At 40.0% G+C, this 15,500-nt stretch overlaps 3 protein-coding genes across 4 annotated transcripts; 2 read left to right on the top strand and 1 right to left on the bottom strand.

Annotated features, from left to right (window-relative positions):
* Window positions 1–977: 977 nt before the first annotated feature.
* Window positions 978–5,150, top strand: LOC116187644 (R3H domain-containing protein 2-like). 2 transcript variants are annotated; one of them, XM_031516503.1, is made up of 5 exons: window positions 978–1,624; window positions 1,979–2,687; window positions 3,034–3,403; window positions 4,183–4,600; window positions 4,701–5,150. In XM_031516503.1, the coding sequence occupies exons 1-4, from the start codon at window positions 1,348–1,350 to the stop codon at window positions 4,219–4,221; spliced, it is 1,395 nt and encodes a 464-aa protein (XP_031372363.1). In that variant the 5' UTR covers window positions 978–1,347; the 3' UTR covers window positions 4,222–4,600; window positions 4,701–5,150. The 2 variants fall into 2 exon arrangements, with proteins under 2 accessions (XP_031372363.1, XP_031372364.1); XM_031516504.1 differs by having other exon boundaries at window positions 4,183–4,589; window positions 4,701–5,091.
* Window positions 5,134–8,340, bottom strand: LOC116187643 (probable aspartyl aminopeptidase). Its single transcript, XM_031516502.1, has 10 exons — window positions 8,089–8,340; window positions 7,917–8,007; window positions 7,515–7,650; window positions 7,143–7,415; window positions 6,674–6,815; window positions 6,260–6,499; window positions 5,937–6,069; window positions 5,668–5,849; window positions 5,458–5,570; window positions 5,134–5,349 (listed from the first exon to the last, which is right to left on the bottom strand). The coding sequence occupies exons 1-10, from the start codon at window positions 8,248–8,250 to the stop codon at window positions 5,241–5,243; spliced, it is 1,581 nt and encodes a 526-aa protein (XP_031372362.1). The 5' UTR covers window positions 8,251–8,340; the 3' UTR covers window positions 5,134–5,240.
* Window positions 8,341–9,035: 695 nt separating this feature from the next.
* LOC116187797 (probable sodium/metabolite cotransporter BASS4, chloroplastic) lies at window positions 9,036–15,491 on the top strand. The gene is made up of 14 exons (XM_031516736.1): window positions 9,036–9,289; window positions 10,436–10,544; window positions 10,972–11,079; window positions 11,160–11,227; window positions 11,804–11,882; window positions 12,081–12,139; window positions 12,224–12,292; window positions 12,958–13,071; window positions 13,695–13,716; window positions 13,886–13,953; window positions 14,303–14,388; window positions 14,517–14,646; window positions 14,884–14,985; window positions 15,068–15,491. Exons 1-14 carry the CDS (start codon window positions 9,116–9,118, stop codon window positions 15,140–15,142), a joined length of 1,263 nt encoding a protein of 420 aa, XP_031372596.1. The 5' UTR covers window positions 9,036–9,115; the 3' UTR covers window positions 15,143–15,491.
* The last annotated feature ends 9 nt before the right edge of the window (window positions 15,492–15,500 follow it).

The raw sequence follows: 15,500 nt of genomic DNA, 5'->3' as shown, positions 1-15,500 counted from the left end.
GGATGTTGGGTTTTGGATTTTTTTTAAAATTTAGTCTATTTAACTTCGCTTATTTTTAATTCAATAACATAATTGTTACTTTTTTTTCATTTTCTTCAATTTTTTAACAATTTAATTTAATTTTTATAATCAAATTCTCTCAACTATTTATTACTTTTTCCACTATTCAACAATACAATCATTATTTTTTTTCAACTATTCATTACTCTTTTTTTTTCCACTTTTTCTCATAATTCAACAATACAATTATATAACCCCAAATAAATATAATTATTTATAACTAACTCCACTCAATTCCCAACAAAGTCTAATTTGTTTCGCCTCCAATGGTAGAATTGTAGTCCTACATGATGAGCTCACTCACTACATTATTATAAAATACTCGATGTTACTCTCCTTTTTTTTTTCTTATTTATTATTATTGGAAAGTGCTAGTTTACTCAATGTTCAATCATTCTCAATAATTGAAACTCAATTTTTTTTATACCAAAAACAGAAGAAAAATTGAAACTCAATTCCTCCTTCATAATCATCGGTTGATCTTAATCAACTGCCAACCCAATCACTAGTCATCAAGTTCCATCATTAATTACACAATCATTGCCAGTTCTCTTAAGCGACGCTATACGTTCCCCTACTACGTTAAAGTTTCTTCAAGAAACATGCCTCCCACTTCTTCGTAGACGAGAGGAAAGCGTCTCTACTCACCAAACAATGCTCTGATATATGATCTACCACGCCACGCCAACTAAACCAAAACCTTGCATTTCAAAAAACACCACTGAATTGAATAAAGCGAGATATCGCATGCGAATTTTCAGACCAGAGTTCGGGCAATGTTGTGCGCCCATTAATGGGCCTGAGGGCCTCCAGGCCCATATAGTGCTCGGCCCAATAGACCGAGTGGCGCGTGAAGAAGATCCTATTATTCCTATCCCGCGGCATTAAGAAAAGCCGATGTCCGAAGAGCAGAGGGAATATTAATGAAGCAAGCCATCGAAGGTGCCGTGACAGGTCGGACAGACAGCAGAATAGAATTATCGCTCGGACGCTTACACGGCTTCTCTCCTCTTCCTCTTCCCCTCCCTCTCCTCTAAGCATCATCTTCATCGTCTTCGTCAAACTCTGCTTCTTCCCTCTCTCTCTCTCTGCCCCACCCCCCACCAAACCAGACCAAACTAAACCCTAGAATTCTCCGTACCATCTCACATGAATTCCAAGCTGCAAGCTCCGCCTAGGGTTTCCTTTCAATTCGGAGTCCTCAGCAACTTCCGATGACCGTTCCCTGACCCAGTTTACCTCCCTTTCTGTTCCTCCTCTGCGGTCCTTTTCTTGAGATAGATTCCCATGGAGGGCTCTGTGGAGGATTTCGGGGCCCCCGAGTCCTGGGAGGTTGCCGATTTGGAGGAGTCCGTGAGCAGATTGACGCTCTCCTCCAACAAGGACAAGAACAAAGACTCCAAAGCTCACGAGCAGCTGCTCGAGGACGGGCCCGCTTCAGCTCTCTCCGCTCCGTCCCATGCTCCCTCAGCTCCTGCTTCCGGTAATTCACCTGAGGATGCCATCGACCAGGTCGATCAGTTCCTCCGCGAAGCTTTGCAGAACCCTCGCGAGCGGCTCTCAAGTAAGCACTTTTACCCCCCACAAGTTTTCTCTACTTTCTGAGTGTGTTTGCTGGGGGTTCATTAGGAGCCTGCCAGGATTAACGATGTGGTGCTGAGCTGCTAGTGATGGATACTCGTGCTTCTTTGAGGTTTCCCTTAAGAATAATCCTTGGGACCTTTGCTTTCTCTACTATCTTGATGTCCGATTAACCTTGCAGCTTGTTTATACCCCACAGACTACAATCTGAACCTTGTAACATGATATAGTATACAGGCGGTGGTTGCTCGAGCTGCCCTTTTATGTAACTTGCTTCTTCCCTGTTTTACAAGAGAATATTAGATAATGCTGTTGACGGTATTGATTTCCTGTTCAGTCCTGCGAATGGAGCAAGACATGGAGAAATTCATCCGTGATCCCACTCAACAGCAGTTCGAGTTTCAGCAGCTGCCCACTTCTTATCTGAGATTGGCTGCGCACCGCGTTGCCCAGCATTATTCACTCCAGTCCATGGTTCTACTGGACAGCAACTCCCTCGATGGCTCTGGCTCTCGGATTATTGTCCGGAAGACGTCCGAGTGTAGGCTTCCTGCAATTCGCTTAGCAGACATCCCTGTTAATCTACCATCGGAAGAAAAAAGCGCGGTCAAAGTCTTCATTAAGCAGAGACCTCAAAAACAGTCACTACATGCTGGTGGCGGGAATTCGAAATCTTTGAAGTCAAGCGGTGCCAAAAGTGTTGAGGAAAGAAAGGAGGAGTATAATCGTGCTCGGGCACGAATATTTAACTCGAATAATCCCAGTGGTGGAGCCGGCGGAAGGCCTGAAACTGAACCTAGGATGCAGGATGGCTCCCAAGATGGTTCCTTTGGGTTATCTAAGATGGAAGAGAAACCCATCTCTGGAGTTACTGATGCAAATTCAAGAAGAGGCATAATTGACTCAGCTCCAGGGAGCAGTAGATCAGGTAGAGGTAGGGTAGAGAAAGAACCAATTAGCAGGAGTAGAGCAAACAGTAGAATTGCTATCTTCCGGGATCGCGAGGTAGAACGCAATGACCCTGATTATGACAGGAGCTATGACAGGTGCATTGACCATACCTGCTTTTATATTTTTTGTTTGGGTGGTTATATATTGTTCAAGTAGTGTCACGATGCTCTTCGTCTGGCCTTCTTATATGGTTGATTTTAGTGACCTGTGGAAGCGGTGATACTTGGTTCAATTTCATGGGTGCTTTGCCCACTTAGAGAGTGTAGGAATGGGTATTTAAGCCCAAGTTCATCATTTGTATGTATTTGCTATGTCCAGACTTGGGAGGTCCTTCAGGCTGCAGACTTGATATCGGATTTGTCTGAATTTTGAAACAGTAAATCTATTTTATTTGCTGGAATTTTCTGTTCTCAAATTTGAACGAAGCTGGTTTTTCTCTAGGTATACTCGAAGATTTGATCCCGGATTTGGATTCAATGGAGGACCATATGCCATTCAACCTAGTTTTACCCCGTCAATGAACTACAACACAGAATTTCCACAGCTTCGATCTCCTCATAGGCCTCAGCTTTCTGCTGAGCACCAACCTCTGCCACTTCATCAACATCTTTCCGGGTTATGGGCTGCTCCTTCGGGCACTGCGGGAATTGGATATGGTCATCCTGAGACTTTGATGACACCTTATAGTCCGGCTCCTGCTGGTGCGCACTCGGCATCTGGTGTTCATCTGCAATCATCTCAATATTCTGGTCAGCGGCCGGGGATGGCTTACAGTTATCCGCATGATAATGTCCATTCGATCTTTTCGCAGGTATTGTGAATTCAGATGCCTCTGTGCTGTTTCCACAAGTGACGTGAATTTTATGTAGTTGGTGCTGCTTCTGTGATCTAAATGTTGTGACAGCTGTTGTGTGTGTTACTTGATGATATTCTCTTCCAGAGATTTTCTTCCTTAATGGTGCTTTTTTCCCCTCACAATTTAATGTTGAAGTTTTGATATTTTTCAATGTATTTTATTTGTACAATGCATCAATTTTCAACTTAAATTTCTTCTTTGTTTTTGCCATGACTCAATTGTTTGTTTTGCATTAATGTTACAGATAAAGCATCCATTTTTTTAGGAATTTTGTGAGTTGCTATTTTGTTCCTTTTATGGATAGAAATGCAATAGAAGAGTCTCAGTAAAAGCATGAGGCTCTCTTTGTTCAAGGTGCTATATTTTTTGGACTAATCTACGTTTTAAGCATTTATTTTTAGATTAAGAAATTGGTTATTTCCTCCTTTTTCCCCTAATTTGCTCTGATTGGGTTGGAAAATTTTCAATTTCTAGCCTGACAACTTCATGCAATCTTATGTTAATCTATCTTATCATAACATGTTCCAATAAGGTACAGATATTAGGTTGTAGACATTCTTATGTTCTACTTCCAGAGACTTCCCTCAAGTATTTAACAATGCATATGATAATTCATAGTTTTTTGACAGGAACTATTGTTTGCAAATAGTATCTTTCTCAGTATGAATAGCCACTAATTTTGAACGATGAATTATGCATCATTACTGCTAACTGACTGAAACGCCCCATAACAGCAACCTGACACGAGTTCTGAGTTAGCCCGGCCCTGGTGAGGGGCTTGGGCCATGCCTGCACTCCGCCAGCGGAAAACTTGAGCCTGAACTGTGGCGGGCTCTTAGAGTTTGCTTGTTTTAATAGCTGGCAGCGGGAGTGCAGGCATATCAACCGAGGTGCGGATTAGAGCGGAAGTTGGATGCATTTACACTGTTGCCGTCAAGACGTATCTCCGCTCTACTAGCCTCGGTGTTTTATGGAGCTTCCTACGTTCTCAAGGATGGGAAGCTCATTAGTTCTGGCAGTTTTACCAGTTCGATTTGGAGCTTGCTGAGAGCCCTTTGTCACCGATGATGGTGATGAAAGATTTTGCTGATGACGATGAACAGTACTAGGAGAAATTAAGAACTGATATACGCTTTAATTGGTGAGAAGAAGGTAATTCTTTTTGTTTCTTGGTCTCTTCCTCTATTTGACCATATTGGATCATACATTGTCAGGAGCAAATACTGAATATACTTGTTTTATTCTTTGACAGTGCTGTGGGGCAAAGCCAAAGCTGGCAGCTCTGGAGGAAACTTTTGGTGAAAACGATAGTGGAAATTGTTCGAGCCGTTGATTCAGCTTTTGGTGCATATACACGCGGTGGCCATGGCCTTCTTATCATGAATCACTGATATTTGCTAATGCTCTGCTCTACGGCAGATTGCTTGCTTCCATGGAATGTTGCTTGCTGAGGAACTGCTGTATTAAGCAGTCTTTGTTGTTAATACAACTTTAGGAAAGATGACTTATGGCCCGTTATGATGACCACTGGCAATGGTAAACCTATGCTTTGTCATTCACAGGTTCATGGTGGAGTAGTTTACAGAAAGTGTTCTAAAGCCGGCCTATAAGTGATGAAAGAAAACGATCTTGTGTTTCATCAACGCTATCTTTTCGCTGATATTAGATAGAAGTACAGATGAACGAGACAACAAATCTTGTTCCAGGAATCTCATTGAGAATGTGCCTGTTTCGTTATGAATAATTAATCTTATTCGATTTGAATTGAACGAGAAGACCTGAATAATGTGCTCTAGTAGTCTACAGTGAGCTTGCTATCTATACTTGAAAAGCTTTGGTAGAATGCCTTGAAATGTCTGTAGGCAATGTCTATGTCTTCCTTCCCACATACCTCTCTCACGCTGCAGTTAAAATAATAATAACTCAATGCTCGGAGTGTATATATAACAAATGAAGAGGGACAACTATGGGGTTGATGAAAATCCAAGACAGGAGATCGAATTTGGTACCTGTGCATGGAAAGTTGAGCAATACCGCAGTCCACGGTTCGGATTCCTACCCCCGATGCCAAAATGGGACCGATTGTGGACCCGCATCCCATATCATTTCTAACAACGAATTCCTACAACAGAGATTTTTCAGAGCTTCACATTCTCTATCGGCAGCACTATAGAATAATCATCTTGACAGAGGTTGAGAAAATAGCGGAGGATATTTACCTGGGTAGGAAGATTGTGAGCTTTGCCAACTTCTTTGAAAAGAAAAGCCGTCACTCCGCTTGTAGCATAACGCTGATTAGCATTATGCTTAATCACCAAGCCCTTCTGCATTTCTGGGCGATGGTGGTCTTCATGTTTGTCCATGAAATTTGGGTGGACCCCGTGAGCCATGTCAGCAGAAACTGCAGATAAGGCAACTCTATAACGCATGATAATACAAGACCAAAGAAGGAACATCTTGGAAGTTAAGATCCACGCAGAAAGCGTACCGAGAAATGATTTCCGAATTGCACGGTCAAAAGCACTCTCTCCAATATACTTATGAGACAGGGAGTCAACGACGCGCCTTATGGCCTGAAACATTGTCGGGGCTCCAGCTCCTTGATATGAATCTGAACCTACCTGACCAAGAGTGCTATAACAACTTCATTAAAGTATAAGCACAGTAGAACAATGATGCTAAATATAATTATACATATTTTTACTCTGAATAACTCCAACAGCAGAGCTTTCTACAATTGCCTATAGAAACGAGTAAAAGGGAAAAACCGAATCACTGGAATGGGGAATGGACAGATGCAGCAAAATTTACCTCTTCATTATCAAATAAAGCCACCATCCTGACAGCATGCTCAGTTGATAAATCACTCGGTGACCCGCAAGAATCAACAAGAGCTCTCAGTGCACAATAGCTTGAAGCAAGATTGTCCAATCTTCCGGAAAATATAAACTCGTTGTTTCCACCTCCAAGGCAGCTAGGTTGTGTATCACAAAGATTCAACTCAATGTTCATTATGTCAGAGGCAGAGCAACCAAGTTCATCAGACAAAACCTGAAATTAGAAAGGAATATAAGTGTTTGATGTACATGCTATTGGTTCTTAAATGTTATGGTATCTGGCCTCTGGGCATCATTGCAGTGCACAGATGAGAGCAACGTGGTATCGAACAAACATGGGTGTATATTAGAACTTTAATGTACAGCTATTGATGTACCAGTAGACTACCTGAATAAGCAGTGGATGATGAACAGCTTTTGAGACTGCCTTTTTGTCATTTGAATCAACTGATGTTTCTTCCGGTTTTGTGGCAAGAAGAGGAATGAGGTGAGTCTCCAGGTTTGGTTTAAATCCATCCTTGTTCACTGTGCTAAATACCCAGAAAGATGAAAATATAAAAGGCCTGTGAGCGCAGTATACGGATTTGGCAGTTAAAAACCAATAGGTATGGAAAATATATAACAGGAAGCAGAAGAAGCAGGTTTCACACCCTGCCACTAAATACTACCTGAATATCTAACATATGATCGAGCGGCAAAAGGAAAAGCTATGATACGTTCTCTTTAGAGTTTCTAGAAGACGAACATCAAAAGCATAATGTCAATGGCATCTCCAAAACATAAAAGGAGACATTAATTTGTCTATTCACCTATATAATGATAACTGCATGTATTGGTTAAAAGGGCCAGAAACAAACCGATCAAGATGTATGGCCAGAGTGGGGACTCGGAGCAGAGGCCTTTTCACTTTCACAAGCTTGTGCAGATATGAGCCATCACTATCTCTTACAATGACTCGTCCAGCGACACTTAGATCTCGATCAAACCAAGTATGCCACAGACCACCACCATATGTTTGAACATTGACCATGAGATAATTAGATTTCGCTGATGCAGACTTTGGTTTTAGTTTTAGACACGGGCTATCTGTATGAGCAGCAATAATGTGAAAACCATTGCCAACGTCATATCTGCAAAGACATAACTCCTTGTAAGAAACTTTCTAATATTCCACAACATTAAGTTGATGAATAAGCAGGGAAGAGAATATAGAGAAGCTCTGCACTCACTTTTCTCCTACAGCAAAAGCAACCAGACAAGACATGTTCCTCGTGAAGAAGTAGCGCCCGCCAGGCTTAAGGTCCCATTCATCATTCTCATTTAGCAAATGAAACCCAGCAGCAATTAACTGTCTTTTTGCTTCAGCTGCAGAGAACAAGATAGACCCTATGAGGATGGAGACAGCAATCAACTGTTCCACCCCCCCCCAACCCACCCCCCCCCCCCCCCCCCCCCCCCCCCCCCCTTTTTTTCATCTCCATAGGTACAATATCCAGAGTAAAGACTCGTTTCAATGGCGATTATCTTCGAGTTTGATTCAAGTATGTAGTAGTACTTCCACTCATGCTTTCATTACTATTGATTCTCTTTCTCGGGGAAACGGAGGAGTAAAGGCAGAATCTTTTCATTACCCGTAGCGTGGAAATGAGTCCAGGATTCATTCAGATAGTCGAGCAGATCCCCGACTATGGACTTGCTGGACGCACCCGCTGAAGAAGCTGCCTGTATTTACACCATTCAATCACGCCATACATAAAACACGCATATACGGGGATTATTAAGAAATCAAATGGGAGATAGGACCTGCGGTGTTTGATCTGAATTGGAGCAAAGGACAGGGGAGGTGGAGATCTTGCGGAGGCGGGAGCAATGGAGACCGGAGCTAAAGCAAGGCCTCGAGAAGAGAACCGAAGGTCTGATAATGGAGGGAGTGTGGAGGAGTTGCAGGCGAGCGGTTGCCGCCATTGCCGTTCGTTGTGTTCCAACGTTTGCACTCACTCTGCTTCTTGCGATCTTCTTCAGCTCGGCTGACTCGCTGAACTTAAGCCGTTTTCCTATCCCGAGCCAATATGTATATATAGATATATATATCTGGAAATAATTACTTTACATTTCTATTTTAAATTTTAATTATATAATAAATAAATAATCTACAAATTATGGAAAAAAAATTTGCTCAATAAAAAGGTTAGGTTGGATTATTAGTATGCTGTAGCTATCCTAACTGAGAGAACCTAACCGCCACATAATGTTTTTTTCGTCATAATTCGCTTAGACTTTGCTCAACTTGGTCACCGTAATCCCATTAACATTAGTAAATTAAGTTTAAGACTCACTGAATCAAGTATTATAAGTCGGTCACCGCCATCCCATAATACACTCACATAGTGGTGAGCTCTACGTTCTCAGCGAGGATCGAATTCGTGATGTTCAAGTGGAACGCTTGATACTTAAGCACTAAATCACTGTACTGGTGGTTACAAATTATGAAAATACTTATTAGAAGGTCTAATGTTGCGTTTGATTTCAAAATAAAATTTTAATTTTAAAAAAGTGTGATATAAATGTAATTTATAATTTGATTTTGTATGAATTATTTTATTTTATTGTAAAAAAAATATTATAAATAAGATTCACTCTATTTTATTTTATTATAGATAAAATTATGTTAAAATTATAATTTTAAAATCACACTCGCCAGGAGTCTAACCCAACACTTCGGAAAAGGATATTTTGTTAATCTTCATATATTCACTCTTCTCAGTTCTAAGCTGATTGACTACAAACATTGACGAGAGAGAGAGAGCTTGAGCTTTTCCCGTTCTCTGTAATGGCGGGAACTCTCCAAAACCTACTTATCTGCATTAACCCCTCCCAGACGAGGCGATTCAGTTGCCGGAGCTCGCAACTAGCTCATCGACCTGTGCTCTCCGGCCGCTCCGTTGCGGTCGGTCAGAGTCGCTTGACTTCAAGACCAGTTCGGGCGTGTCAACCTTCCAACCAGGTTAGGTTCATTTCCGGCTTCCTCTCCGGATCGGATTTCTTCTGCTAGTGCTGAAATGCATGCAGCTGTGGCTGGACGGTTCAGATACGAGAATTTTCCATTTCGTTTGACGGATCAGGAGAATGAGTAAGTTGTCGGTCGAGGTTAGGTCTAATAGAGATACGTTGTTTGTTCTCCATTTGTGCAATTCATCAGGTTTTGTGAAGTGGAGTAGAATAAGGTGCTATCGGACGGCCGATTAATTAAATGCTAGTGTAAATGGAACTCGTAATGATGGAAGTGAATTGCCGCTTGCAGCTTTGCTGTAGCGCCTCTGTCCTGTGGACCAATCTTTAGAATTGCAACCTCCTATAGGATATAAGTAACACCTGAGAATCCCTGGTAGGACCAAAAACGAGACTGAAGTGTACTGGAACTTGGGGAGACACCCTTCGGAAACCTGGACGGCCACAACTCCACAAGATGCTTTTGATTTTGCAATTTTCTTTAGGAATCTGGATTACTTTAGATGTCCTGTTGTTTTGCAGTTCTTTAGGAATTTTCTTTAGGTGTGCTGGTTTTGGGCGTTCTAGAAGTATAGGGAGTTTCAAGCATCATATTAAAGATGTTTTGGGTTTTGAGATCCCTTGGTACCTCAGTTTGGTGGATCTGGAGTTGTCTGTCACCTAAGGCGTAATAGTGATTCCTTCTAAGGGTTCCAATGGACATAGCTTGTGGTGAAGAGCTTTGGAGCTCCAATTCCACTTCAGTAATCCTTGACGTTCTACTAGGTGTCTGAGGGAATTTGGGGCTTCATGCTTGATTCAGATACTCGTCCACTAATCCAATTTCACTCCGGGGGTTTTATAGAGGTCCAGGGTTGTCTGAAAGTTCTAGTGCAATTTTTCCATAATATTTAGAGCTCCCGCAAATCACAGTTTCATATTCATTTGACTATCTTTTAACTGAATATCAGTAACAGAGCCTAGAATAGCCTGTGCTTCCTTCTTACTGAGACCTAAATCTTCTAACTAATCAGAATTACGTTTTCTTACATATTGCATCAATATCTTCTGTTGGTTGACTGTTTAGTGGTATAATAAGATATTCTTTTTGTTAAGATATTGGGTCCATATTGTTGTTAAGAGATCTGAAATTCTCGTTTAGGTTGATGGTGATGGATATCAAGCTGCTTCAAGGACTCCTACTTCAGCCAGGGCATTGACTTGGTCAAAACCGCTGTTGAGTTTTGCATCAAATAATTTTCTACCACTAGGTACTTGTGTATGCATCATATGATAATAATAATTATAATAATAATTGATGACAATTATTATTATTATTATTTTAGGATAAGTTTTTATCATGTTATTCATTTCCTCTATTGCAAATTTGTGTGATTTGAATTTATGTATAGAATGGATGCAGTATGATTTCAGCTTTGATGGTATTTGAAGCCTTCTTTTCTTGATATGATTGATGACAATGGAAAACCATTTCGATTGAATTCCATTCTCGGTATTTTCATGCTTGCCAAATTTCTATTTGAAGGAAATTGTATGTCCTAAGTCCTGCTCTGATGAGCTCTTTCACTCAATAGTGGTGTTTCTCTCATAATTCGCTTTTTCATCGATATTACAATGCGACACTCTTCCTTAGTTATTGTAATGCTTGATAATAATGCAATTTCATTTGATGCTCAGCTCTTATTGGTGGAGTTGCATTAGGACTTGCAAATCCTGGCCTTGGCTGTCTTGCTGATAAGTATTTCTTATCAAAATTTAGCACCTTTGGTATATTCGTTATATCAGGTTAGAATTCGACCATGATATTATGGTTCATCGTGCTTCCTAATGATGCCATATTGATCCACAGTTTTCTCCGTGCTTAGGTTTGACATTGCGAAGTGGAGAAATTGGCGCAGCTTCAGAAGCATGGCCTGTTGGCATTTTTGGGCTTGTATGACTTCAAATTTCTTTAATGCTTGTGCATATTGCAGGTTCATCCGAAAAATTCTTCTGTATGTATAAATAGTATTTGCCTTTTCTTGATAGTCGATGCATAGAAGATTGTGGCCACAAAAAAAAAATGTTCAGATGGACTCTATTTAACGACTCTCATGAAGCCACATGATAATTCACTGTATCGACAATGATAGAGCTCAATTTAATAAATGCGAATAAATACTTTACTGTATTACATCGGTGGATCTCGATGTAACATTCAATCTAATTAGTATACTATTTGCCACACCCTGCACATTACACTTGCATGGTGCATATCTATTTCCCCACCACCCCACCCCCAAAGTAGATTAGGGTGCAGAAGCCTAGAAGTACATTGCCTGTCTAAATCTTCTCCTGCATTTTAGCTTTCAAGTATATAAACATTTACTGAAACGTGGTAGGTTTATATATTTTAAAATCCACAGTAAGCTCATAATATGCATGCAGTAATGCTACCCTGGACATGCTGTTGATTTGGATATTCAGTATTTCTCTATTCATTGAAGTATTATTCATCTTCTCTTTGCAGGTCTCAATATTACTATTGACACCCTATTTTTCAAAGCTAATTTTGCAGATTCAACTCCACCCTCAAGAATTTGTTACAGGTTTGGCTGCTTTTCTTATAGCATTCAATCCTAACTCTAGTGAAACCTCATGCTACTACTCTTCTCAGAAACATGATCTAACATTGTATTTCTCAATGTAAAGGCTTTTAAAGGATGTTTATACTGTGGAAAATTTTAAAGTCATTTTATTATTACTAATGCCTGCAATCAAGTTTTAATTATTTCCCTTTCTTGCAGGACTCGCCATCTTTAGCTGTATGCCAACTACATTATCCAGTGGTGTAGCGCTTACTCAGGCATAACCATGTCTTCTGTTTAGTATCTTCTACGATGATATTACATAATTAGTGTTCTTTACTGAATATTTGCATCTAAAGCAGCTTGCGGGGGGGAACTCTGCTCTTGCTCTTGCAATGACCGTGATATCCAATCTCTTAGGAATTTTGATTGTAAGTTCCCTATAATTAGTCATTTTGTTCTTCACCACAGTTCATTACTTTTATATTTCATTGAATCGTGCAATTGCAAGTGTCAATGATGATGTAGTGCGGTAATTATCAATTTGATGGAACAATACTATCCCGATGTAGTTTAGTTGATGCTTGGGTATTTTCAGTGACTGAAATGATCCACGCCTTGCAAATGTTATAAATTTATTTTTAAATATAATTTTTTTTCTCTTTTTTCCCCCCCTTTTTGGTCTTGGAAATGCTATTTCATTGCTTCCAACTAATCCCTGAAACTTTTTTTATTAATAATACAGTTATTCTCTGACGGCAAAGTTAGCTTATTACTGCACACTTTCTTTACTGTTATCCTAAAAAATCCAAAAAAATTTCTGGATGCCTGTTTTTGTACCATATTCTCATTGAAGCTACCCTCTAAAGATTGTGCTATTTGAGTACCAATACCAGAGTCGATGCCACTTTCACAATTTGGCAAAGAGAGGATATATGTCTAGAAATTGGCTTTTCCTCTCTCTCTTCCCCTTCCCATCTGACCCACAATAAAGGACTTCCACTTGTTTCATCCATATGCTCGATCATATATTTGTGCACTGTGGTTGCCTCATTTGTATTGTCTCAGCATGGCCAATATTTGAATCTCTATGCAGGTCCCGTTCTCTATCTCCAAATTCATAGCTGATGGAGTTGGTGTGACAGTTCCAACAGAGCAACTTCTCAGAAGTCTTGTTCTGACACTTCTAATCCCCTTGATCTTGGGGAAGGTACATATCATATCTCAGGAAAAATTATTGAGGAAAATGGCTTTTCATTTCAGTTGGTCTTTAATGAAGTAATTCATGTTCTTTACACTACTGATTAGCAGGTCATTGAATTTTGGGAACCCATCAGTCAGTTCACTAGCCATTATCTGTTTTGAAAGGACCTTGAACTCACAATTCCTTTTGAAAAAAACATATAAAACTTATTTTAATGCACAGATTGCATTTGTGTACTGATAAATTAAGTTGTATTAAAAAAACAAAGAAGAAGAAGATAAATTAAGTGCATATCAGTTCATACTTTTTAACAAACTGAACTTAGTGAACTAAATGATTTGTTTACTTAATTAGTACCAGAAACACTTGTAAAGTACTGGTATCCCCTATATCTTTTCTCTGTCTCCTATTCATTTTTTCTCCTTCCATACTTTGAACAAATCCTCTACTAAGTTTCAAGCATTGGTTAAACAACTTCTATCAAATAGGTAGAGTTTTCTCAGCAGTGAAGAGCATTATTTTTACCTTGTAGAACCAATTCACTAAAGTACAGTAGCGTGCTTTTCATTCTTTTTCATTGTATTCCTTTTTATATTTGGGGATGATGGTGCATTTCCTTTTATCTGCAGGTGCTCAGAGAATCCATCAAAGGTTAGAGTCCGATGATCTTTATTCTTTTCAAATAGGTTTATTGTCTCTTGCAAATTTCAAACGTAGACAGATCTCAAGTTAGTTGTTGCTTTAATTAAACATTGAGAAGACTGTTTGCATTATTAAAGGACTTCCTGCAGTTATATATGCGTATTTATATAACATACAGGTTTGGCAGAGTTTGTTGACGCCAAGAAGAAGCTTTTTTCAAAGATCAGTGCAATATTTCTCAGTTTAGTAAGACAACCCCTAAGTTTATTTCTATTTGTGTCTATCTATCAATAATTCCAAGGTTTTCACTGATATATTAATGCTATATAGAAGTTACCTTTCCATGCCTTATGCATCCATGAGTGCCTTGGATTCTAGACTAGATAACTGCTCTGATTTGTCATTGGATGTAAATGCTGTCACATTTTTTAAATCTATCTGGTCATTATTTCTCTGAGATTTTGGAATTCATTAGGGAACACTTGTGTCCTAATCATTGGTAATCTCTGCGCCTTCCTCAATCAGTAATTTGAAAGTGATTTCTTCACCTGAGTGTCTTTTTGTGGTCTCATACCGTGTTCATGTTGCTTTGCAGGTCCCATGGATACAGGTGAGTCGGTCCAGCACACTCCTCCTAATGGTTAAGCCTACAGTTTTTCTGGTGGCTATTGCAATGGGAACGTATGTCGCTAACTCTTGTGTCTTATCTGTTTTTGTTATTGAATTCTACTTTGATAGGAATATGCGAAGAGACTTAAAAAGCATGAACATGAGTTAGTAATGAGACATTTTGTTAATTTCCACTGCAGAGCTTTGCATCTCATTTTACTAGCATTTAATGCTGTTGCTATAAAATGCCTCTCTACTGTCTCGGGTGGTAATCAATCTGTTTTTGCGAAGAAAGACAATGCCGATGCTGCTCTCCTTGTGGCAAGTCAGGTGATGTATCAAAGTACCCTATATCTGAAGTCTGTTTTCATGAAGAATACAGAACTAGAATTATCTGTTCCCTTTTCCCCTTAATTGCTACGAGGACTTGCAACTCTTCACAGGAAAAAAGATGCACCAGTTAATGGGGCTTATTATTTGGCACGCTCATACACACAGTGCCTCGACACTGATCTTCTTTTCAAATATAAACCAGCACTATTGAAGATGAATGGTTGTGTGTTGCAGAAGACATTGCCTGTTATGGTTGCGGTGGTTGAGCAGTTAGGTGGTGCTTTTGGTGAATCAGGCCTGCTGGTTCTTCCTTGTGTTGCTGCACATCTGATCCAGGTAGAAATGTTTGCATTATCTTCGAGCATCTTCCAGCTTTTTGTTACATAAATTCCATTTTAACTATGTTGTTAAACTGCAGATTATCATGGACTCCTTTCTCGTCAACTTTTGGCTCCGGAAGGATCTCTCCGCGGATGGCTTAAAGGTAGCATAAATAACATAATTCGGGTCGGGTCCATTCTTTGGTCTCCCTTGGAAGTTGTGTTGTATTGTATCAGGCAGGCAGGGGTGAGAGCACGTGGAAGCGCGTTTCATTTGAAGAGCACTGATACTAGTCCGAGGAACAAAGTGGGAGTAATGATTTCATTATTATTTTCTGGTGGGTCTGCCTGAGCTGCTCTGTCGTTCTGTCTGTTCGTTCTTTGCGACTTGCTAGGCATGAGGCTAACTTGTTGAAAGCTTGACCTCACCCTTCGGCCTTATATGGCCCAAGATGTCTGTAGTTCCAGTAAAGGCCTGATGTGATGGAGCTCAAAATTGGCCATATTGGCCCAAGTTTGTCACGTAATGGA

Source organism: Punica granatum, chromosome 8 (genome assembly GCF_007655135.1).
Source record: "Punica granatum isolate Tunisia-2019 chromosome 8, ASM765513v2, whole genome shotgun sequence".
NCBI classification, from domain to species: Eukaryota; Viridiplantae; Streptophyta; class Magnoliopsida; order Myrtales; family Lythraceae; genus Punica; species Punica granatum.
The sequence above is the reverse complement of the archived record's forward strand: the minus strand, read 5'-3'. Positions and strand labels throughout refer to the sequence as shown.